The sequence below is a fragment of the Jaculus jaculus genome, chromosome 5, assembly GCF_020740685.1.
Source record: "Jaculus jaculus isolate mJacJac1 chromosome 5, mJacJac1.mat.Y.cur, whole genome shotgun sequence".
NCBI classification, from domain to species: domain Eukaryota; kingdom Metazoa; phylum Chordata; class Mammalia; order Rodentia; family Dipodidae; genus Jaculus; species Jaculus jaculus.
The window spans coordinates 64765805-64791576 of NC_059106.1; the positions used below are offsets into that span (position 1 = coordinate 64765805).

General features: G+C 40.1%; 1 protein-coding gene across 16 annotated transcripts in view; it reads right to left on the reverse strand.

Moving 5' to 3' along the window:
* Positions 1 to 25772, reverse strand: part of Macf1 (microtubule actin crosslinking factor 1) — a 436027-nt gene that overhangs the window by 40049 nt on the left and 370206 nt on the right. For 8 of the 16 annotated variants that reach the window (XM_045149529.1, XM_045149528.1, XM_045149518.1 and 5 more), the window contains 23 exons: positions 25513 to 25674; positions 24975 to 25145; positions 22657 to 22823; positions 19822 to 19981; positions 19208 to 19534; positions 18136 to 18220; positions 17418 to 17659; positions 16083 to 16289; positions 13091 to 13210; positions 12569 to 12676; positions 11270 to 11488; positions 9687 to 9890; positions 8944 to 8952; positions 7611 to 7842; positions 6067 to 6293; positions 5109 to 5231; positions 4911 to 5012; positions 4419 to 4520; positions 3373 to 3546; positions 3130 to 3285; positions 2808 to 3005; positions 1801 to 1929; positions 959 to 1132 (listed from right to left, as the gene is read on the reverse strand). In XM_045149529.1, coding sequence (XP_045005464.1) covers positions 959 to 1132; positions 1801 to 1929; positions 2808 to 3005; positions 3130 to 3285; positions 3373 to 3546; positions 4419 to 4520; positions 4911 to 5012; positions 5109 to 5231; positions 6067 to 6293; positions 7611 to 7842; positions 8944 to 8952; positions 9687 to 9890; positions 11270 to 11488; positions 12569 to 12676; positions 13091 to 13210; positions 16083 to 16289; positions 17418 to 17659; positions 18136 to 18220; positions 19208 to 19534; positions 19822 to 19981; positions 22657 to 22823; positions 24975 to 25145; positions 25513 to 25674 — 3798 coding nt within the window. The remainder of the gene's footprint in view (positions 1 to 958; positions 1133 to 1800; positions 1930 to 2807; positions 3006 to 3129; positions 3286 to 3372; positions 3547 to 4418; positions 4521 to 4910; positions 5013 to 5108; positions 5232 to 6066; positions 6294 to 7610; positions 7843 to 8943; positions 8953 to 9686; positions 9891 to 11269; positions 11489 to 12568; positions 12677 to 13090; positions 13211 to 16082; positions 16290 to 17417; positions 17660 to 18135; positions 18221 to 19207; positions 19535 to 19821; positions 19982 to 22656; positions 22824 to 24974; positions 25146 to 25512; positions 25675 to 25772) is intronic. The other 8 variants (XM_045149532.1, XM_045149525.1, XM_045149522.1 and 5 more) reach the window with 3 other exon arrangements.

The window sequence follows — 25772 nt, forward strand, 5'->3', positions numbered from 1 at the left end:
TCACAATCATATCAGAATGATTCTACAAAAGTAGTGCATATTTCATGTTTGTTGTCCTTTTGCCCAGTAATTTCATAATGATAGAGTCCAGTTGCTCACTGCTTCTGCTAAAGCCTCACAGTGTCTGGTGCACAAGTGCTTAGTACTGAGTGGACATGACCAACAGGGTTGTATGTATGATTCACACTTGACCTGACTGACTAACAAAGAACAGAATGGAAATCTATACTCAAATGCCTTCATCCCTCATCGTCTTTTTCTGTTACTACAGAGAAGTAAACTTTGAGGAATAATAATTTACTCATCTCCTGACTTTCAGCAAATTTCCTTGAATAATGTATTTATAGTAAGAAGAAACTAAGTTGCTTGTATAGAAATTTGTTGGTCACACTTTCTTTTTAACTTTTTTAAAGTTTTTATTTTATTTGAGAGAGAGTTAGGTAGATAGAGGGAGAGAGAGTGGGCATACCAGGGCCTTCAGCTCCTGTAAACTAACTCCAGACATATGTGCTACCTTGTGTAACTGGCTTATGTGAGTCATAGGGAACTGAACCTGAGTCCTTTGGCTTTGCAGGCAAGTACCTTAACCACTAAGCCATCTCTCCAGCCCTGGTCACACTTCTTTTACTCCCCTGTTCCCATTCTCCTAATTACAAGTCACCATCTCCAGCAAAGCACTGTTTTTAAGTAGGAATACAAACTGGTGATTAAGATAAGATATCAAGCCTAGTACTGAACAGTAATAGTGTTATCTTTACTGGTAGATGGAGAACAGGAATGAATAACTACGAAACAAAGTATCAGCAGAAATGAATACCATCAGTGTGCAATGGACAGTAGAAAGAGAAAAGATAGAGCAGCTTATCATAATAAACTGTTCTTCAAAAAGGTGTCATAAAAACAAAATAAGGATTATATGCAATCACCAAACAAACTGCTCAGTGTTTGATGGTGGTACCTTTCTTTCTTCCATCTTATTGCTGACTACGTGCCATTTCTGTTCCAAGAGTGCTACACTCTGTTCTGTTTTTGAGCCAGACCCAGAATCATCACGGCTTAGGAGCATGAGCCTGCCCTTGTCGAGCAGCTGATTGTAAGTCTCTTCCTTGGCTTTCAGCTGGGAATAAAGTTCCTATAAGAAAACGCAAAAGAGATATCAATATTACCTATCTCCTGGAAGATTCTCCCCTCTCCCAATTCACTAGCGGCTTGGAAACATCCAGAAAGGCATCATCTTGATTTAAAAGCCTCTTGGAATCAGTTCAAAGGCTGAGCTGTTGAAGTAAAATCCACTATTTTTCCTTATTCTAAATAATTTTGTCACCAATTTAATAGATTTTCTTAAGATCAAAGACTTCAGAAATACTGTTCAATAATTTACTTCTCCTTTTCATTAACGATTTGCCTAGAAATTATATTGCCTTTTGTTCTCAGCAGGCTTTCCTAAAATACTGTCAGCATCTCTCCAATCTCCCTAAGAGCCCACTGAGTAGTTTTCTTACACACAAACACATTTGTGCTCTGTGTCTGTCTTGGTGATGCTCTTACAATCCAGTCAATACTTTGGTGCCTACCAAATGGAGAACTCAAAATTATAGTTCAACAATACCTTTCCAGCTGACTCTTTGCTTTACTACTGTTGCCCATGGGAGGGTGTTAAAGCCTGTTTATGAGCAGGAATACCCAAAAGTATACCATACTGTTGGTCAAAATGCAGTACATGTAGACACCCACATATGAACTCGGAAAAAGGCTACTGAATATGGGATGCTTATGCTCAACTTGAAAAATTGCTGTTACCATATGAGTATCAAGCTGTTCCCTAGCGGTCTCAGGAAGTCCTCCTGTAGGCTTAGATGCAGAAAGCTGGCTCTCCATTCTAGTGAGTTCCAAGAGGAAATCTTCAATTTCACTGTGGAAACCTTGGGCCTTTTGAGAAAAAAGATGTATCAGCAATGTTAGTAAGAAATTCTCAGCCTCAAAAGTAAACTATTTTGGGGCTGGAGAGATGGCTTAGCGGTTAAGGTGCTTGCCTGCAAAACCAAAGGACCTTGGTTTGATTCGCCAGTACCCACGTAAGCCAGATGCACAAAGTGGTGCATGCATTTGGAGTTCATTTGCAGTGGCTGGAAGACCTGGCACACCGTCTCTCTCTCTCAAATAAATTATAAAATAAATATAAAAAATTTTAAAGTAAACTTTTTAAAAGAGTATATTTTATTTTATTCTATTCATTTATTTATTTATTTTTGGGGTTTCAAGGTAAGGTATCACTCTAGCCCAGGCTAACCTGCAATTTACTATGTAGTCCAGGCTGGCCTCAAACTCTCGGTGATCCTCCTACCTCTGCCTCCCACAAGACATGTGCCACCACACCCAGTGTGAGAGCCTAAGATTTTACTGTGAGTAAAGAACCTAGGCTGCTCTCAGCAATGTTGTTGGACTGGCACAATCTGCTATTATGAGAACCTAGCAGAATTCTTCAGCTCTCACCATAACCACAGTACAGATGATTAATACAATATGACACAATATGAGTAGACTAAGGTACTACTACACAAGGGAGTTGGACGTGATGCTGGAAAAATGTGAATCTCTGAACAGGGTTGGTAACAGTGAAGAGGGAGCAATTTTGTAGTAAACAGACTGAACTACAAAGTAATCCAGAAGAACCATCCAATGCAAACGCGCTCTTTTCAGACATGTTTCCTAGGGTTCTATCCATGTGGCTGTCCTCTCGGACACAGGCCTTTCCTGAATGCTGTCATCTGTACAGCTCTTCCTATCTAGCTTGGGTATGTACACACCTGCTGCAGAGTTGACTGAAGCTGTTGCTCTCTCTCCTCTGTTTTCTGTAACACTGACTCCCAGCACTGGTTCATGGCTTCCAAACGGCTCCTTAAGCTGCTGGCATCATCTCCAGCACTAGACTCAAGAAGTTCATTGCCAGCTTTGTTGACTGTTTCCACTGTGGCTTGATGAGCCAAAACATCATTTTTTAGAACCTAAAACATGATATATATGTATCATCAACTCTGGTTCTTTAAGGGATACATAGCAGTAAGAAGCTACTGGGGACAATATCTGGTCTCAAACCTACAAACGTATAGAAGAAAAATGAAAACTTACATGGTGCTTTGCAAGCTCAACTTCAATTACTTTGGGGTCTCCACTTATTGGCCTCTGAGCATCCAGCAACTCTTCAGTGTGAGTCAGCCAACTCATCAATTCTTCTAAGGCATGCTGGAACTGGCCAAGGGCTAAGAGAGCACCTTCTAGCTTATGCTGCTCAGAACAAGACAGGGAACATTTATTAGGGAATTAGAAAAGGGTAGGCAGCAGTTCATCCATGAACAGTACCACCTGCCTTACCTGTCTGTGGGCAATTTTCTCACCCAGGTTCTCCCAAAGGTGTTTGAGTTCTGTCAGTGGTTCTTTTATAATGTCTCTGTCTGTTTCATCAGTAGCTTTCTTTAACATCAGTTCTCCCTGGTGATTGAGTTTCTCCATCTCAATTTGCTGTTGGTAAACTTCTACTTTGAACTCCTACCAAAGATATATTTAATATTAACACCTGCAATAATTTGAAAGTTTGGCCCCATAGACTCAGGCTTATTTTTTGGAGGGATGGGGTTCAAGGTAGGGTTTCACTCTAGCCCAGGCTGACATGGATGGAATTCACTATGTAGTCTCAGGCTGGTCTTGACCTCAGTGATCCTCCTACCTCTGCCTTCAGAATGCTGAGATTACATGTAGCTATCTTTATATATACCTAATATGACTTTGCCCCAAGCCCTGGAACTCACTATGTAGTCTCAGGGTGGCTTCAAACGCACAGTGATCCTCCTACCTCTGCCTCTCAAGTGCTAGAATTAAAAGTGTGTATTACCATGCCCAGCTTAGACTCAGGCTCCCCCCCTCCCCCAGGTAGGGTCGTACTCTAGCCCAGGCTGACCTGGAATTTACTATGTATTTTCAGGGTGGCCTCACAGTGATCTTCCTACCTACCTCTGACTCCAAAGTGCTGGGATTAAAGGCGTGCACCAACACTCTCAGCTAGGCATTTCTGGCTAAACTTCCTACTTGAGTCCCTACCAGGATATAGGGGGAATATCACTAGGGGAAGATCTGAATTCCAGCCCAAAGGTATGTGCAGAATAGTGTGAGTTCTGGTGGTTCATGCCTGCTAGCTGTTGGTGATTTCCTTTCGCTTTTATCTATGAAAGGGAACCAGTTTTTTCCACCACTGATAGTGTTCCTCTGAATCTGTAAGCCTGTAATAAATCTCTTCCTCCCATAAGCTATGTCTGATTGGATATTTGTCCCAGCAATGAGGAGCTGACTGTAATACCACCAAACTAAGTCTTTAACATTAAAAAGAAGCAACTCTTCTCCTAAAGCCATTCCTGTATACAAACCTTCATCTCATTTAATTGATCTTTGACAGTGTTGAGGTCAGTACCAACTGGAGGCATGGTGCAAAGTTTGATCACAGTGTTATCTAGCCAGTCAAACATAGCCTGAAATAAAAACAGAAATACATAAAATCAAAAACATAGGAGGTAGGAAGAAAATGAGCATTATGTTTGGGCTTCAAGATAACTAGGGCTCAGAACTTCTGGCAAACAATAAGTTACACAGCAAGGCTAACTTCATTGTGCAGCTGGATGGGCAGATATACAGATATGGCAAGCATGCTGTGACAATGAAAATGGTACAGCTATTGAGACCTGGATGTATGTTAATACTTTTCTCAACACAAGTTTGGAACTTTGGCTAGAAATGCAGAAACAGTACTATACTGGGTTTTAAAATGGTGCAGGACTATGTGGAAACAATGAATTTGGAAAAATGACCAAGGGAAAGCACGATCTGTATTTCCTTTGTGAGCAACTATCCCAGCCTCTCACCTGAAGAGTGTCCTGATACTGCACAGCAGATTGCATGGCATCCTCAAGTTTTTCCAGCCTTTCTTTCCATGTTTTGTTTAAGTTCTCCCAAGCATTATTCATCTAGGAGAAAAAATATGCAATCCGATTCTTTTATGAATACCACCCTGTCTGGTCTGACCCCACTCATGTTTCATATGAATCCATCATGCTCCACACCTCATCAATGCTCTTCTTCACTTCAGGCTTCTCAGTTTCTCCACAGGCAAAAATCAAATCTGCTCCAAGAATTCGAATGAACTCCAACTCCTCATGCAGACCATCTGTTTCCTCCTTAATAGTCTATGTGGGAAGAAACAGAGCATAAACCAAAGCAGAAAGCATATCAGAAATCTTCAAAAGCAACTTATACCCCATCAAGAGTGAACACTAAGTAGAAGCATTAGACATATAAAAGGTTTAAAGCTCTTAACATGTTTTCATATGTTTATACAGATAGCACAGTTTCACCATCCCAAGTGGTTGTTCACATATGTTCATGGATGGACATGAAGAGGGATAAGGGAGTGGAGAGTTTCTGTATGAAAAATACCTGGAAAAAAAGAAACTAGAAAGGTAACAGCAAGCTAGGCTTTGCTTGTGCTGAATGGACAGCATGTGAAGTATATTTGGTTAAAACTCCCCCAGAAAGACTGTTAAGAAAGGGCATAATTTAAGTAACTACTTTGTATGATGAGTCCAGAATTGGTTTTTATTCTCTACAGTCTATCAAAGAAATTTACTATTAATGAACATGTATTCTTCATCAACCACCCAAATGGAAGTCTTACCACAAGAATAAAACAAAATCAGAATAATCTCCCCAAAGCAAAACAAAACAAAACCCAAACTCAAAGCTTTCAAGGTACTCACCCTAGCTAAGAGCTAATATAACATGCTTAGGAGCAAGAGATTTGTAAAGCACTTGCTAAACAACCATGAAACCCCAGGTTCAATCCCCAGCACTGAACTGAAAAAAGTGCTTTGCTAGAGAATGTACATTGGAGATAACTTTTCTCTTTCTCTTTTCCTTTCTTTCTTTTTTGGGAGGGGACTCCTCCTCCTCCTCCATCTCAAGTGCTGGGAGATTAAAGGTGGGTGACATCACACCCAGCACATTTTTTTTTTTTTTTCTTACCTCAGCAGCTTCAACCTGTTGCTTGATAATGGATGGGTCAATGCCTGGGCTTTCCAAGTCATGGACAATATCTTGGGTATCTTTGATGGTGGTCAGAAGCGCTGCCATGTCATACCAAAACTTTTCTGCTAATTCAAGGACATCGAGGAATTTGATTTCTCGTTCTTCAGCCCGTGCTTTGATGTCCTCCCAGAAGAATACCATTTGATCCAGTTTGTCTTGGATTTCTGAGAGTAAAGATAAGATGAGAATAAGAATTCTCTAAGTAGGGCTGGAGAGATGGCTTAGTGGTTAAGCGCTTGCCTGTGAAGCCTAAGGACCCTGGTTCGAGGCTTGATTCCCCAGGACCCACGTTAGCCAGATGTACAAGGGGGTGCATGCATCTGGAATTCATCTGCAGTGGCTTGAAGCCCTGGCGCATCCATTCTCTCTCTCTGCCTCTTTCTCTGTCGCTCTCAAATAAACAAATAAATAAATAAATAGAATTCTCTAAGTGTTTGAAATCAGTTATCAGAAATTCCATCTAATTCTAACATTTTCAGTGAAACTATTTTTAGAAATAGTTCTACAATTTAAAATTGATGGACATGGTAGTGCACACCTTTAATCCCAGCACTCGGGAGGCAGAGGTAGGAGGATCGCCATGAGTTCGAGGCCATCCTGAGACTTGAAAAACAACAACAACAAAGATAGCAATAAAACAAGGTAAACTGTCCATCAATTTTTGTTGTTGTTATTTGGTTTTTCAAAGTAGGGTTTCACTCTAGCCTGGGCTGACCTGGAATTCATTCTGTAGTCTCAAGATGGCCTCGAACTCACGGCGATCCTCCTACCTCTGCCTCCCGAGTGCTGGGATTAAAGGTGTGTGGCACCATGCCCAATTATTGCTATAATTTCTTTTATTTTTATTTATTTATTTGACAGAGAAAAAGGGAGAGAGAGAGAGAGAATGGGTGTGCCAGGGCCTCCAACCACTGGAAACAAACTCCAGACACATGCACTCCCTTATGCATCTGGCAAACATAGGTCATTGGGAATCGAACCTGGGTTCTTTGGCTTTGCAGGCAAACACCTTAACCACTAAGCTACCCCTCCATCCCCTGCTATCATTTCTTGCTAATATTTTCTGCCTATGTTGGTCTTCCACAAAAAGGGATCATGGAAGTAATCTTAAAACCCCTAACTTACAAAGGGACTGAGTAGAAACTTCTTTCCAGTGTTCTGTACTAAATTTCTGTATATTCCCCATGGAAAGTGTTATAAAAGGCTGTTATACACTACCAACTACTGATACCGTAGTTTACTCACGTTAGGGGTTAAAGGAGCATTTATTTCCTGGCCTGGGAATCTAGCCAACAATTGTAACTTGTTTCAAAGGGAGCATGTGTTCTGAATTTTAAATGACTTTCAAATAACTTTCTGGAATATTCATTACTTGTATAGTGCCTTACATTCAATGAAATACATCTAGGTAGGAGGCTAGAGATGGCCATAGCCTGGAATTTATCCTATTGACTTTCTGCAAAAATAGATCCACCCAGTACCTTTTGCAGCCATATCCTTGTCTGCTCCCTGAGATCGCCCAATAAGTTCTTCTCCACGGCGTTTCAGGGCCTCAAAAGATGGTTGCAGTTTTTCAAGCTCCATGGTAGCACTCTTATTGTCACTGATGCATTCTCTAATCTTGTCCACTTCAGCAGGGATCAGCGGTGGCATACGCAGGCGAGAGGAAAGATTCTCAAGAGTCTCCAACATGGGCTCAATTTTATCATGGAACTAAACAAAGTTGGAATATTAGCCATCACAGTAATACTTCATGACAATTTGGGAAATGTTAGGCATAACAAGACAGAAATCTACAGTTTATAGAACCTGTGCTCAGCCTAGCCCAGATACTAAGTATTAGGTTTGGCTCAGAAATGTTTTTGGACATGGTATTCCCACAGCAGGCCCACTGGAAGAAAAGAAAAAGGCAATATCTAAAACAGTCAAGGGGCTAGAGAGATGGCTTAGTGGTTAAGGTGCTTGACTGTGAAGCCTAAGGACACAGGTTCAATCCCCAGTATCCACAAGGGGGTGCATTTACAGTTCATTTGCAGTGACTTCAGGTCCTGGCATGCCCATTCTCTCAAGTAAATAAATAAATAAAATAGAAAAAATTTCAGAATAGTCAAAAGATATTAAATAATATATCAAAATCAACTGAAATGATTAGTTCTGTCATGATGCTTCTCCAATTCCATCTAGTATGATGAAAAAAGGACAAGACTATGAAACCAGAAAGGGTCAGTATGTCAGATGACAGTTGCATGCAACAGACTAGACCAACAAGCTACATGCCCTCCACCAACTGTGTAAATGGACAGGGAGCTTAATAACCTGCATGACTTGGAGATTAAAAGTATGATATATAACTTAACAACCAACTGTATGGGACAAGAGGGAAATGATGAAAGATAATTAAGGAAGACTAAATCTAACTTTAAAAGAACAATTACCTTCCTATTTTTCTAGTACTTTGAATAGCATGATAATAATGGGTAAAATTCTCATGCATAATCTGATGCAGAGAGAGAACAGAGAGCAAACTAGATGAGTCTGCCCCTAAAAAAGCTAATTAAAACCGATTTTGGATCCATTAATTTGAGTAAGGCCTAACAACTTCAAGTGTCTAGCAGGAAAAACAAATTTAACACATTAGCTTCCCATCACTCCTCCACTTCTAGATTCTACCCCAAACAAAGTGGGCATAACAAACTTCACTAATCAAGTTAATTTCAATAAAGTTCAGGAAAACTCCCTTATGAGCAATACCCTCGGTTTTCAGCTTACAAGAACACCCTAATTCCAATGGGGGAGGTGGGGTGAGTACCTTACCTCTGTAATCTGTAATGGTGAGCGCGGTCAACACAACAATGAAATGTGACGATGTGGGGAAGACAGGAGCAGGCAGCAACAACACAAAGTAACACAATCCACAATGTGAGTGAGATGGGACGGGAGGTGGGGGGAAAAACTTGAGTAAGTACAAATATTAACCAAGAAAACTGACTAAACATAGGAATAAAATACCGAGACATGACAAAAGTACCACTAACAGTAATATATTAGTTGAAAGATATGTAGTTACATGCTTTAAAATTCACTGCTGGTGGTTTTTGCTTCTCTTTGGTGGATTTCTCCCTATAGAAGTCGTTTGCTCTGAACTAGAAAGCTGGATGATTTTTGTGTAAATTATTTATTGTGCTGTCAACCTAAACTTCACCATTAATAAACACCATAGGAACCTGACTTGGTGAGGTAGTCATTGCTTTTGAATTCGCAGGATAAGTTCATTTCAAATCATACCTGCTAAAGGACCATTACAACATAAAATTTTCAGAGAAACTATAAGCAGACAACTACATATACAGCGAAGACACATTTTACTTTTCATATAGTATCAGTATATCAACATTCCTGGGAACAGAAATCCAAGTAGGCAAAGTTTCCTACTCTACTGATAATGTATTGTGAACATGGTGGCCTGGATACTCCTGTGTACAGAGGCGTAAGAGGCACAGAGACCTACTGCTTAGACTAGTGGGCAGCTGAGTTATAAGATAGATACACACACATACCTGAGCAGACTGGGAAACAGCCTCATCCAGAGCCAGGGCCCGCTGACGCACCTCATCTTTTATTTGGGCATATGTATTTTCTGCTTTCTGGTACTTTTCTTCCACCATTTTCCCTTCCTCGGGGTTTAATTCCTTTAGTTGTGGGCCTATCTTTAGTAGCTTATCAATATGAGGTTTGTGTTCAGCAATGGATTCCCTTAGTTGCTATGGGAAAAAATATGGATTTAAATATAATTAGATGAGAAATCAAATAAACAACAACAAAAACATAGTACGTTGGCTAAGAGAGTAGCTCAGTGATCAACCACAATTTCACTATGCATGAGACCCAGTGTTAGATCCATAAATCACAAAAAAACAAATGAAAAACAATAAGCATTTTTATACCAGCTTCCTTTGATTACAGGTATCAACAATGTTGAGAAGAATTAAATTTTAAAAGCAGCAAGTCCTACCTAGCATCTCACCCATTTATGGAGATACAGAAAAACAACCACATCTTGTGCTCTGATGCTGCTGAATCCTTTTAATTTTACAAAGTCAGTTCAGATAGATGACTAATCACTGTAGACCACTTCCTGAACACATCCTCTTTCCATCCCACATTCCACCAGTATGTCACACTTTGTCTATCTCACCTTTTTTACTCATAAAGTACATCTACATATTATAATTTACATGGTCCAGACTAAGACACCAAGCAAAATGTGTCTAACAATTTCTATTTCCAACGCTCACTCCTACTGGTGACTAAGTGAAATAGCAATCTAGTCATACCTTAAATGACAGGTATCTAACAATACTCTATCATCCACAAGATATTTTAAATTCCCTGATTTTTAGTTAGTTCTTTTTTTTTTCTTTCCTGTCACTTTTCTTTAAAATTGTTATTAACATTTTCCATGATTAGTTAGTTCTTTTTGTGTTTCTTTCCTTATTGTATTCTGGGGATCAAACTCAGGGTCTCATAGCAGTTACACTACCCCAATCCCAGCTAGGTTCGTGTTTTTCTGTTTTTATTCCCTCTCCACCATTTTTCTTTTTTTGTCACAATCTCACTATATAATGTAGCCTGGCCTAGAACTTAATCTGAAGCCCAGGACTGTCTCCAGTTCATGACCCTCCTGCCTAAACGTCCCGAGTACTGGGATTATAGGCATGCCTGGCTTGACAGCTTCTTGATAGATCAATAATCTTATTCTTTCATCAATTCATATTAAATGATGAAGGATATAATTCAATATGTATTTTATAGTGAAAAGAAATTCTGATTAAGAATTAACTTCCTGGCTGAGGAGATGGCTCAGGCGTCAAAGGTACTTGCTTGCAAAGCTTACCAGCTTGGACTCAATTCCCACATAAAGCTGGACGTACAAAGTGGCATATGTGTCTGGAGTTCATTTGCAGTGGCAAGAGGCCTTGTCTCACCCATACTAACTAACTTTCTCTCTCTGTGTTCACAAATGAAAATATTCTCTAACAAAAACTTTCACCCTGCAGACACCTGTGTTGTTTTTGATAAATTACAGAGCCCAATTCTGATTCTGAAACAAAATATAAATACAAATGGGTTTGCTCCTTACCCTCATTTCTTCTTGCTGCTGTCTGAGCTGCTCATGGTCAATGGCTGGAGGAGGTAACTGTGCTATTAATGTTCGAGTCTCCTCAAGCCAGGGGCTGAGCTCTTCATAAGTTTCCCAAAACTGGTTTACCAGGACCTGTGCCCGCTCTAGACGGGCATAACGCTCTGAATTGAGAAGGCTAATGGCTTCATATTGCTGTACTAGGCATTCTGTTTTATCCTATGAGCCAAAAATAAAAGGTATTAGTTTCATAAACTTTAAAAAATATGAATATAGGTTTAAAAGGTAGTAAAATAGCACAAGACAAGCACAAACAAAAATACCCTTCTAGTAGAGACCCACAAGGAGAGAGTACTACTCTAACAACACAATCTAAAATGGAACATTCCAGAAGCTATAATACTATGCTGATAAAAAGAAATCTTCCAGGTCTAGAGAGATACCTTAGTGGGTAAGGCACTTGCCTGTGAAGCTTAAGGATCCAGGTTCAATTTCCCAGAATCCACGTAAGCCAGATGCACATGGTGGTGCATGTGTCTGGAACTCGTTTTTAGTGGCTAGAGGCCCTGGCACACCCTTCTCTCTCACTCTCTCAGTAATAAATTAAAAAAAAAAAAAGAAAGCTTCCAAAAACCTGGCACTTATGTTTCAAATGTTTATGCTGAGTAGGTCAGTCAATTTATGAAGATTTCTGAGGAAATAGTGGTTTAACTGTATGTTTTATTTATGTTATTTTTGAGACAAGGTCTTGATGTGAAGCTCATGCTGGGTAGGAACTTGAGATCCTCTTGCCTTTTTAGCTCCTCAAATGCTGAGGTTACAGACATGGGCAACCAAGTCCAACCTGAACCATCTTTTATTTTAAAAATAGATCTGGAGATATGGCTTAGTGGTTAAGGCATTTGCCTGCGAAGCCAAAGAACTCAGGTTTGGTTCCCCATGACCCACATAAGCCAGATGCACATGGTGACACATGCGTCTGGAGTTCCTTTGCAATGGCCAAAGGGCATGGTGTACCCATTCTCTCTTTTTTGGGGGGTAGGATCTTGCTCTAGCCCAGGCTGGCCTGGAATTCACTCTGCAGTCTCAGAGTTGCCTCAAACTCATGGTGATCCTCCTACCTCTGCCTACCAAGTGCTGGAATTAAAGGTTTGTGCCACCATGCCCAGCTCCAAGTTGGATTTTAATAAACATCAGCAACCAGAAGTCCAGGGGGAAAATACTTTAAAAACATTATTTTATAACTATACTTCTAATTTGTCCTGATTAAGAACGATATACAAATAGTAACCAACTCACCTGCAATAGCGCTTTCTGCTCTTCTCCACATGTACCAAAGATTTCAGCACGATGACTAAAGAGGTCATCCATGGAGTCTTTGTGTCGAATGATGTCAATAGAGAAAGCCTTTGGAAAGGAAACTGTGGTTAAGTGAAGGAGTAATAGGACCCTGAGCCTGTACAGGTGAAAGGTAAGATGAGACTTATGAAATATTGCTGGTTTTCTTAACCCTGGTTGATCCAGCATCACCAATGACTTATCTCTTCAGTTTCTTACAAAAACATCTTCCACCCTAAAAATCACCCCCCAAACTGCTAATTATTCTTTCTTGGATTAATAGGTCTACTTAACCTTTTCCACAAAACAAACAAACAAAAAATCTTTTCCTCGTACTAATCAAGTATATAGAAAATTTCTATCTCCCATCATCTCATTAAATCACTCCATTTGATCCACGATAGACAAAACTCTCCTGATCGCTCTAAATTACTGATGACTTGACTAGTTCAGGACACAGTGGGTCTGGCATTCCATACGTACCTTCTGCACCTGTAGCTGAGCGGTGGTCTGGTCCTGTTCTAGGCGTATTGGACCCAAGGCCATTAGCTTACGTTTTGTTTCAGCAACCCAAGCTAGCTCTGCATCAGCAGCTTGCTCATACTAATAGAACAGGGAAGGAAAATAAGTAAGAAAGACAGCCCAGATCTTCTTAAAATCCAACTAATCCAATACAGAAAGGCCGGGATTTTCAGAAGTATAGTTTTATTTTGTGTGTGTGGGGGGGGAGGGGTTCTGAAGTAGAGTCTCACTATAGCCCAGGCTGACTTGGAATTCACTACGTAATCTTAGGGTAGCCTTGAACTCACAGAAATCCTCCTACCTCTGACTCCCAAGTGCTGGGATTAAAGGTATGCATCACCATGCCAGGACTAAAAATTATTTTATTTATTCATTGATTTATTTATGAGAGAGAGAGAGAATGGGCATGTCAGGGCCTCTTGCCACTGCAAATGAAAGGCGCATGTACCACTTTGTTCATCTGGCTTTACACGGGCACTGGGGAACCTACCCCAGGCTGTTAGAATTTGCAAGTAAGTGCCTTAAATACTTAGCCATCTCTCCAGCCCCCAGTAATAGTTTTACATCTCACAAAGTAAAGTCAAAACTGAGAGTAATTTTATTAAAAAAAAAAAAAAAACACATACACAAACCAAGCTTGAGAGGAATGGGGATGTAGCTCAGTAGTAGAGAATTTGCCTAGCATTGTTTCTTTAATTTATTTTTTTATTGACAACTTCCATAATTGTAAACAATATCCCATGGTTTGTTTTTTGGTTTTCAATATTTTATTTATTTGAGAGAGAAAGATACACAGAGAGAGAGAGACAGAGACAAAGGGGGGGGGGCATGCCAGGGCCTCTAGTCACTGCAGATGAACTCCAGATGCATGTGCCACTTTGGGCATCTGGCTTTATATGGGTACTGGAGAACTGAATCTGGGGCCTTAAGACTTTGTAGGCAAGCACCTTAACCACTGAGTCCTCTTTCCAGAGGTGGCAGGTTTGATCCCTACAACATGGAGGCAGTTACACATGATTCCTTAAGCTGGATGTTGTGGAACATGCCTATAATCCCAATACTTGGGAAGCTGAGGCAGAAGGATTAAAGTTTAGGGCCAGATTGAACTATATAGACATATCCTGTTTTAAATGATAAAAATCTCAAAAAAAGCCAGGCGTAGTGGCATATGCCTTTAATTCTAGCACTTGCGAGGCAGAAGTAGGAGGATGGCCATGAGTTTAAGGCAATCTGGGACTACATAGTAAATTCCAGGTCAGCCTGGGCTAGAGCAAGACCCTACCTTGAAAAGACAAAAACAGGGCTGGAGAGATGGCTTAGCGGTTAAGGCGCTTGCCTGCCAAGCCAAAGGACCTAGATGCACAAGGTGGCGCATGCATCTGGAGTTCATTTGCAGCGGCTAGAGGCCCTGGCCCACCCATTCTCTCACTTTCTCAAATCAATAAATTAATTTAAAAAAAGAAAAGGAAAAAACAAAAATAAGCATCTCAAAAAAAGAAATAACAAAGATGGAGACAAATTAAGTCACAGAAGCCAGTAGATAGCCCAACATCTAGAAACAACAGAAATTAGCATCCAAAAGAAATCTGCTTCTAATCAGACTGCTTTTATGAAGCTATATTTTCTTTCTGTCAAGCCTATTTCCCATTTTAATGCTAAGCAGTAGTGACTTTATGTTTTTTGTTTGAGATAGGGTCTTGCTGTATAGCCCAGGCTGGTCTTGAATTTGGGATGATTCTCCCACTCAGCCTCACAAGTGCTGGGGATTATAGGTATGTGCCACCATGTCTACGTTTAAGTAAACTTAAAATGGCAGTAGACCACTGATAACCTTAACCTGGAAGTATTTGCTCAACTGACATAGCACAGGATACCAGACTACCACCAAACTTTTAAATGGCCACACAGTGACAAAAACCATGAACAAGATGCTGAACACTGGCATTCCCAAATCTTTTCTGACCTTTTCTTAAGCTTTGATAATACACATTTAGTTTAGTATGATCTAGTACCCCTTATCAGAAATACTTGGGCACAGAAGTGAACTGCTTTGGATTTTAGAATATTTTTATAGTTGGGGCTAGAGAGATGGCTCAGTGGTTAAGAAGCTTGCCTGTAAAGCCTAACAACCCAATGCCCATGTAAAGGCAGATGCACAAAGTGGCACATGCATCTAGTTTGTGTGTACTGGCAGGAGGCCCTGGCACACTTTCCCTCTACCCTCCTTTTTTCGCTCTCTCCGTTTGCCAAAAAAATAAAAATAAAAAAAAGTACATATCCAAGCCAAGTGTGGTGGCATACACTTTTAGATTCAAAACCCAGGAAGCTAAAGTAGGAGTTTGAGGCCACTCTGAGACTACATAGTGAATTCCAGGTCAGCCTGGACTAGAGTGAAACCCTACCCTGGGAAGAAAAAACAAAGAACACAAAAACCATATCCAAGTATAGAGAAAAGCATACATATGTGTGTGTGTGTGTGTGTACGTGCGTGCATGTGTATCCCACAAAGTAGGAAGGAAAAAAAGATTAAGGGAAATATGAACCCTGTGTTTACCAAGAGGGTTCTATTTTGAAGAGCTCTGCTATTTTGGTTTACATATTTGATATTAATTATAGTTCCTGGTATCTTTCCCTTTTCCATCTGATGCTATGACAGTTAATTATGTCAAACTAAGATTATTATGCATTGGACTTATGAGTCTAGATATTATCTATTCAAGAAAAGGCTTCACATAAGACTTTCTATTCAAAGGGATCAAGAATATTGGGTCAAATCTGGACCCTTCCTCACAAACCCCTCCCACCCATTTTCCATTAATGAAGTATTTGCTGTATCAGTTTATTTTGATCTCTTTATTTGTATACCTGAGCCTGTATTTATGGCCATAGTATTGTACCCCTCACATCGATCCCATTGCCTAAAATACTGATGTGGGGGTATTATAAACATTACCTGTTGTGATCTCTGAATAGCAGCATCAATTTCATCTACCCTTTGGGCAATGGTATCACTGATCAGTTTGTATTGCTCATTGGCATCAGACACAAGTTTATCTAGCCCTTCTCTGGCTCTCCAGGGCACCAGCTCTAGGAGGGCATGGCTCACTTCATTCACTGTGTCCAACACCAACCTGTGCTCCATGACCTCCTTCTTCAATTCCTAAGAAGGAAAACAGTTTTTAGGCCACATCTTGCTAAATAAAGCACATCAGCAGCTGGCTGGGTGGAACGTGCTATCTCTACCACATATCCCAGCAGGGCACTGACCTCTTTCCTTCAGCTATTTTTTTCCTTGTCTCACTTTCCCCCCCCCCCAGTCATTCTGAAGCCTGACTGTGTAGGCTTAGCTTCTACTTACTTAGAACTGTTTGCAACAGTTGAGCCAGACTGACTATGGGATAAAACAGTATTGCTTTTGTTTTTCTTCTTTAATAGAGACAATGAACAATGCTTTAATGTATTTAACTTAACAAGCATCTGCACAGTGTTTCTGTGGGTCAGGAGCTGTACTACATCCTAAAGGACAGTCAAATATACCCAGCCTTATATGGCACCTGGGGGTGGGTCTCAGGTCAGCTGGCTCTGCAAGCAAGTGCCTGCAATCACTAAGCCATCTCCTCAGTCCCTACACCAACCTTTTAACACTCACGTAATAGGTTTCATTATGGCATCTTCAGGCATGTCACTGAACTTTGGTCTTATTTGTCCTGCTCCTCCCCTACCCAGCCCCATCGCCTTTGTCCCCTTTTGATACCAGTTCCCTTCAGGTCCCCAAACTGTCTCCCTTTCTGCTTAAGGAATGAATGGGGATGATACATTAAGAAGTATTACAGGGCTGGATAGATGGCTTAGCGGTTGAGCGCTTGCCTGTGAAGCCTAAGGACCCCGGTTCAAGGCTCGATTCCCCAGGACCCACATTAGCCAGATGCACAAGGGGGTGCATGCATCTGGAGTTCGTATGCAGTGGCTAGAAGCCCTGGCGTGCCCACTCTCCTCGCTCTCTCTCTGCCTCTTTCTCTCACTGTCTGTCACTCTCAAATAAATAAATATTAAAAAAAAAAAAAAAAGAAGAAGTATTACATAGCAAGCAAACTTCCTAGGGATTTAAGATTTATATTATTTTTTTTCTTCAGATCACAAGTAATTCACATATGTTTCAATGTCAAATCTTATGTCTACGAGAAAACAGGGGGCAGACAGAAGTTTTTGGTTTAGATTTAAAGGTGATGGCAACAGGACTCTGACAAAGATGAAACTTTGTTCTTTTTAGTGTGAAATCATGACTTACCTTCTGTCTTTGCTGAAACTGGGGTATTTGCTCCCCTGTGGGAGACTGTCCTCCACTGGCTGCCAACTCCTCCTCCACTTCCCTCAGCCATCTAGTCAGCTCCTCATAGGTAGACTGGAACTTAGTGGCCAGCTGCCGAGCTTGTTCTAATGTTCTGAGAGCCTTGGAACTAGTAACTGTGATGTCTGTGTAGCGTGTTTTTATTCCATCTAGTTTCTCCTGGATAAGTAACACTTCTTCACCTGTGAAGAATAGCAGACCACTATTTATTTTAAAAGATCTCAGGATAAAGCTATCCCTTTAATTAAATCTTCAAATTAGAACTTATTTTTCACTGATTTCATCTATAGTCCCACAGTTAGGAATAACTGAGAAACAAATCTTCCACTTGATAAAAGAAGCTTCTGAGATTGTAATCTAAAACCAGCTGCAGGTATTTCTAGATGCTCCCAGCACTTTGTAGATAGAGCCCTATCTATCTGGTACTCAACATATTGGAAGGAAGCAGGAATCATCATCTATAACTGGATGGGAGACAATTAAGTTTGAGAATTTTCAAAAGATTTAGCAGAAAATGAACATATGCTATCAGCCTCCTTGGAGCAGTGACAACCAAGCATCTCATGTACACCAAGGGAAGCAACTAGTGCAGGGTATTATTTCTCCCAATATGTGACTGTCCTTAAACCAGAGAGGTGCTGAGTACTTTTCAAAGTACCTGTAGTTTGTTTTAGAAGAGCCTGACCATTTTTAATAGCTTGATCTACATTCTTCTTTCTATTAATGATCTCTTCATTCAAAGCCTGAAAGGAAAGAATATCATTAGTTCTAAAACTATGCCATAACAAGGGGAAAAAATGAGGTTTATAGAGGACCAGTTACAGAGACTGAATACTAATGTAGCTTAAAATCAGGTATATAGTCTTTGGTAACCCCTTTAATTACTTAAAACAGACACTTTATAGACAAGTTTGTTTTGTGTTAGATGAAAAGAGATTTAGGTTTAAATTAGATTAACGAACCTACTGCTATCAAATGTGAATTCAAGATTGGTACAAGTGAAATTCAGCAAAAAGACTACCATGTCTAAAATGAACAAAAAGAAAGTTTAAGAAGTCAGTAACAGAAGGTTGACTGAAATCAGTATTGAGTAAAATTTCCCCATATTAGATTTTTTTTTTTTTCGAGGTAGGGTCTCACTCTGGTCTAGGCTGACCTGGAATTAACTCTGTAGTCTCAGGGTGGCCTTGAACTCATGGCGATCCTCCTACCTCTGCCTCCCGAGTGCTGGGATTAAAGGCGTGCGTCACCACGCCCGGCTTATATTATTTTAAAAACTGCTTTGCCTACTTTACTACCTTCAAAGAGACTTCCATAAAAATAAACTCAAACAGGCATATTATCCTATTAGGATATCACAGACTCTAGAAATATTCTAGTGTTACAACTGTATGATCAAATCATGGGTACTCCTTAGATTGTTACAACATATTCTCTTCTCTCAATCTACTCAAGTGAATATCTTACTGATATATTTATTACCTAATGATGTAAACCACACACTGAAGGTGAAATGGGTGGTACAATTCTCTAGAATTACTTAGCTTACTATTTGATATTTTTATGAAGCTACCCATAAAAGATGAGTACTTAGCACTAACTCAATGATGCACTTATACATAAAATAAAGTTGAAGTGTTTGGAATGAAAGAAATTTAAAAAAAGGAAAAGAAATGAAGAGAAATATGTATCAGAATGACAAAATAACATAAGAATGAAAACACATATACCAGATGGTCAGCATGCTGTTTCTGCAGGACATCCTGTCTGTAATCCTTTACGAACACTGAACTGAGTTTGTCCTCAACCTCAGCCAGCCAATTGAGCACCTCCACCTCATCCTCCCCAAACAGTCTAGCATTGAACAGTGCTTGTTCGAGTAGGGCTGCCTTCCGACAGCACCGATCTTGAATCTCACTGTATCGGGCCTGCAATGAATCTAGCTTTTCTGACAGCACACCCTGCTCTGCAGGACATGTCAGGGAGGAGAGGGACTGCCCAATTTTGACCGCCTGGTGCACATCTGTTGCATGGTTTTCTATTTCTTCCTCCAGAGCCTAGAAATCCAGATGAAAAAATGAATAGCAGAAAAAAAAAATAAATGAAAGAAAACAAAATAATGAACAACAAATAATACAATAAATAATAAAAAAAATCACCTACTGCAGGGCAAATATAAAAGTGGCACAAAAGCTGATGGCAATCTATTTAGTTAGTGTCTACTTTTACTTGAACCCAATGTGACTTTAACCAATTATCTGACCATATTTTAAACATACACACATCTTGTAGAATGCTGATTTTTATTTCTACCTCCATATTTGTGCTTCAAAAACTTCTTTACCTTGTGCCGAACGATCTGCTGCTGTATTTTGGCAGTCTGAGTGCCTACAGGCTCTGAGTTAGCAAGCTTTTTCTCCGTAACAGACAAGAAATCAGAAATAGGTTCAGCTGTCTCATGGAATTGTTTGGCCAGAACCAGGATATCTTCCAGCTGTTTTTGCCTACATAAATACACGGAATAAGTTGCTTAAATAAAGATACATTAAAACTCATAAATTAAATTCAGCAAAAGAACAGGTATAGTTTAAGTACCAAGAGTAGCCAGGCATGGTAGCACATGCCTTAATCCCAGCAGAGGCAGAAGTCGAAGAACTGTGGCAAGTTTGAAGCCATCATGAGACTACATAGTGAATTCCAGGTCAGCCTGGCCTAGAGAGAAACCCTACCTCAAAAAACTAAAAAGTAAACAAAACACACTGGGAAGCACTGTCATATTCTAATCCTGACAAAACTTTGTACAATGGGCAGGATATTTATCTCACTATTCTAAAAGAAAAATAAGCTCTGAAGACCTACAGAACGATTTCTCAGCCAGGCTTGGTGGTTCAGACATCTATAATACCTGTTGCACTTGGGAAGCTGAGGTAGTTTGAGGCCAGCTTGGGATAGAGTGAGTTCTAGGTCAGCGGGTGAGAGTGAGACCCTACCTCCAAAAAAAGATTTTTCCAGTCACCTCATGAACAGTAACAAAAGAATGAAGATGAGTGAAATCTTCCAAGACTCTCTTTCCTTACAAGACTTTGATGCATATTCAAAAGGGAATGTAGCACATACATGGCCTGAACATGTGATCACCATAAAATTTAAAGGAACCCTCAAATTACTCATCTTCATGTCTGCATCTAATGAGTACCTGAAGACCAAAGTAGTGCAATTCTATGAGCTAGAATTCCATCTCTACTTTCAAACATCTAGTCAGGGTTCTGGGATTTTCAAGCCCAAAACCTAACTATGAATCTGGACCTAAAGCAACAAAACCAAAAACTACTTCAACCTGGCTAACTCTAGCAACACAAATGGCACCCAAGTAATTATGGACTTGATAGCTCATTTGGAATCTTAACTCCTATTTAACATAATATCCATGTTAAGCTAAAATTTCAAGTATGCTATAGGTTAAAAGCAGCCAATTAATAAAGGCAGAGGAAGACTGGGTGGTAGAGATAGCCTTAGGAGGAACATCAGCACACAGGTTAGTAATGAAAGGCCATAATACCAATGGGATTGCTAAGAACAGACAGAATGGTAAGTGATGGGGCTGGAGAGATGGCATAGTGGTTAAGGTGTTTGCCTGCAAAGTCAAAGGACCTCAGTTCAATTCCCCAGGATCCATGTAAGCCAGATGCACAAGGTGGCACATGTCTGGAGTTCATTTACAGTGGCTGGAGGCCCTGGTGTTTCCGTCCTCATTCTTTCTCATAAATAAATAAGTAAATAAAATTTTAAAAAAAGAATGATTTGATGCAAAAAGGCCTAGGGTTATGTGATATGCTTTAGTAAAATGTTTTATGTATTGTTTTTCGATGTAGGGTCTCACTCTAGCCCAGGCTGACCTGGAATTCACTATGTAGTCTCAGGGTGGCTCAAAATTCACAGTGATCCTCCTACCTTTGCTGGGATTAAAGGCGTGTGTCACCACACCCAGCTACTAAAACTTTAACAATTGCTTTGTACCAGGTTCAATGTTGATTACATAGTTTAAAGAAAAAAATAGTTTAAGTAAAAAGATACAAGATTTTAATTATCAGGAAATTCGATAAAAACAAATGTAACTAGACCTGGTGGCACAGGTACATAATTCCTAGTACTCAGGAGGCTGAGATAGGAAGACAGTAAGAAAGGCCAGTCTGGTCCAAGGTACTGCCAAAGTTCAGTTCCCCAATACCCATGAAAGCCTAAGTGTCTGGTGTTCCTCTGCATTGATAAGAGGCCCTGATGTGTGTGTGCATGTAAAAATATAGCCAGGTATGGTGGTACACGCCTTTAATCACAGCACTCTGGAGACAGGTAGGAGGATCACTTTGAGTTTGAGGCCACTCTGAGACTATATAGTGAATTTCAAGTCAAGCTGGGCTAGAGTGAGACCCTACTGCAGAAAAAAACAAAAACAAAAACAAATGTCCAAAAAAAAGAAGAAAAGAACATTGCAATGTTCTTTTTTTTTTTTTAATTGAAAGTATCCATGTATTTCTTAAATGCTCATATATTTAACAGAACCACATACTAGCTCCAGAATGCAAAAACATCTATGATCAGGGTAAACTAACAGACACTATAACAGTTTCAATTCTAAGCATGAAAGACATTATTTACAAATATGAAAGGGGAAAATTTTTGTTTCAAATCTCAAAAAAAAAAAAAGGAAAGGAAGGGAGGAGGATATTTAATAGGTTGACATTGTATATATGTAAGTACAATGATTGTGATGGGGAGGTAATATGATAGAGAATGGAATTTCAAAGGGGAAAGTGTGGGGGTGGGGAGGGAGGGAATTACCATGGGACATTTTATTATAATCATGGAAAATGTTAATAAAAATTAAAAAATTTAAAAAAAAGAAGCCTTGGCTGGATTATAGGAATTTGCATCTGCTCTTTGGAATAGAATTATGCTACAAAAGAACCACCACACAGATCAAGCAGCAGCTGCAGCTCATTACCCAAGCATGACTGGTTATGAGGATCATCTCTACAATATATTACTCTTCAACAGAAGTCATTAAGCATCTTCCAAAGCAGTAGGTGAATCATCCAAGCTTTAAGGCACTTCAGTGATAGTTCATCAAATAGAAGAAAAAATGATTCTCTGCTAACTCCTCCAACCCCTCTGGCCTTACCTGGCTGCTGCTTTGCTGAGTAGCTCAGTCCATCGCCTTTCAAGACTCTCCAACTGCCCAGTAATTTTCTCTCTATCAGCCAGCTCAGCTGACTGGGCTATTCGACCTCCTTCTGCTTGAAGCATGTCTACTGTAGCCTTGCGATCATCTAGGAGCCTTTGGAGCAACTATGGCATACATATTTAAAGAGAAAGTGATAACAAAGGGTCACTTAAAAAAATTCTGACAGAAGAAGAAAACGCAAAACAAAAATCAACTCATCCTGACAAATCCTGACCTTAACTGTACAATATAAACTTGAGGTCAAAGCTGTGATATACCTTAGTTCCTACCTACTCCATAAACTTTTCATATGCTTAAGTTTTTTTTTTTTTCTTTTTTTGGGGGGGTGGGGGTTGAGGTAGGTTTCACTCTAGCCCAGGCTGACCAGGAATTCATTATGTAGTCTCAGGCTAGTCTCGAACTCACAGTAATTCTCCTACTTTTGCCTCCTCAGTGCTGGGATTAAAGACGTGCACCATCATACCCAGCTTAAATTTTTAAATGGAGCCACTAGCTGTTATGCAATTTACTGACAACTCAATTTAAACCAAGAGAAAAGTAAGTAGAAAACTTTATTCATTGTTTCATGAAACAGTTTTGCTATATAGTCCAGGCTGACCTGACAACAAAACTCACAACAATCCCCTTGCCTCATTCTCCTAAATGCTGGGATTATAAACATGAATTATCATTAATTAACACCTGGATAATCATATTAACAGTTCTAAAAAAGCAAAATGTACTGAAGTAGAAATTAAAATAAAAATTTGTAGATAAAGGACTGTGTATAGCCCAGCTGGTAAGAGTACTTGCCTACCACAAATGACACCTTGTGTTTGATGCACCACACTAAATAAGCCTGGGAATCCCAGCTCTCAGGAGGTAGAAGCAGTAAAATCAGAAGTTCAAGATCATCTTTGGCTATATAGTCAGTTTGAGGCTAGCATGAGCCACAATGAGACCCTGTCTCAAAGTAAAAAACGAAACAAATACTTTCAGTACCAGGATCACCAGGAGTTGGAGGCCAGCCTAGAGCTAGAGTGAGCTTGAAGTCAACTTGGACTACAGTGTGAAGCTGTCTCAAAAACAAAACAAAGCCAGGCATGGTGGTGCATGCCTTTAATCCCAGCACTCTGGGAGGCAGAGATGAGGCCATTCTGAGACTACATAATGAGTTCTAGGTCAGCCTGGGCTAGAGGCAGAGGTAGGAGGATCAACATGAGTTCAAGGCCACTCTGAGACTACATAGTGAATTCCAGGTCAGCCTGAGCTAGAGTGAGACCCCACCTTGAAAAACAAACAAACAAACAAAAAAGACAATAAAAATCAATTTCTAGTTGGGGAGATGGTTTAGCAGCTAAGTGCAATTGCTTGCAAGGGCTGCTGGCCTAGGTTCTTTCTATTCTGCAGCACCCTTGTAAAGTGAGATGTACAGAGTGGTGCATGCATCTGGAGTTCAGCAGCAGTGGTGGGAAGCCCTGTGTGCCCATTTCACTTTCTGCTTGCATATTAAAAAGAAAAAGAAAAATCAATCCTAGCTGGACATGGTGTTGCATGCCTTTAATCCAGCACTCTGGAGGCATAGTTAGGAGGATCACTGTGAGTCTGAGGCCACCCTGAGACTACACAGTGAATTCCAGGTTAGTCTGGGACTCAAAAACTCTGACTCAAAAAAAGGGGCTGGAGAGCTGGCTCAGCAGTTAAGGCACATGGCTGCAAACCCTAACAACCCAAGTTTGATTCCTCAGTACCCACATAAAGCCAGATGCTCAGAGTGGCACATACAACTGGAATTCATTTGCAGTGGCTGGAGGTCCTGGTGCGCCCATTCTCTGTGTTTGTCTCTTATCTCTCTCTGCTTGCAAATTAAAAAAAAAAAACCAACAAAAAAACAAAAAAACAAAAAAAAACCCACTTCTTTTAATTTCAAAAATCAACCAAAAAAAATTGTTAAAAAAGCTGGGCATGGTGGTGTATGCCTTTAATCCCAGCACTTGGGAGGCAGAGATAGGAGGATCGCTGTGAGTTCAAGGCCACTCTGAGACTCCATAGTGAGTTCCAGGTCAGCTTGGGCTAGAGTGAGACCATACCTTGGAAAAAACCAAAGTAAATAAATAAATAAATAAAATTTTAAAATCAGTTTCTACCTATTTAGGAGGAGACAGTATAAGTTAAGGTTAAACTAAAATTACTGACCTATTCCTCAAACTGTAAACAAATGTGTTGTCTGTCACTCTCTGGCTGTTTCAGCTCACTATCCTCACATTCCCACTTACCTTCTGTTCTTGGATTTGTGCTTTCACCACCTTATATTCAGCAGATGGAGGTTTCTGATTGGCTATGAGTTCCTCAGTGTCTGACAACCAGCTGAGCAATGGCTCCAAGGCATCTTGAAACTTCCCACAATGCAGCAAAGCCTCCTGTAGTTGTGCGATTCTTTGGGCAACCTATTTTTGACAATAAAGCTCATAATGAGAAAGGAGAGAACAGTTTTTAAACTCCTACTGACCCTTTTAATAATTATAAACTGCAACAGCTAAGTTTTTATTGGTACTCAGGTTCCAAAGAAACCTCAGATTTGCTATCACTTTTCTTTTTTTGGGGGGGGCGGGCGGTGGGTTTCAAGGTAGGGTCTTGCTCTAGCCCAGGCTGACCTGGAAATCACTATGTCTCAGAGTGGCCTGGAACTCATAGCGATCCTCCTACCTCTGCCTCCTGAGTGCTGGAATTAAAGGCGTGTGCCACCATGCTGGCTTGATATCACTTTTCTACGGATTCTGCCTCCAGAACACTTGTTAACCCCTTATCACTCACCTTTTTATTTAGTGTATTCCACCGAGCATTGATCTCCTCCATGTCATGCTCCAGACCCTGCACATCACAGGTTTTTCCTGCACTCTGAATTAACCCCTGGCCAAGTCCATTCACCTGCTGCAATTTCATCTGAAGAGGATCCACTTGTTCTTTCTGAAACATCTGGATAATTGCAAAGCAAAGATTTACTCTAAAAGATATTAAACTTTCTATACTATAGTAGATAACTGATTATTCTTGAAAAATTTATGGTTTCATGG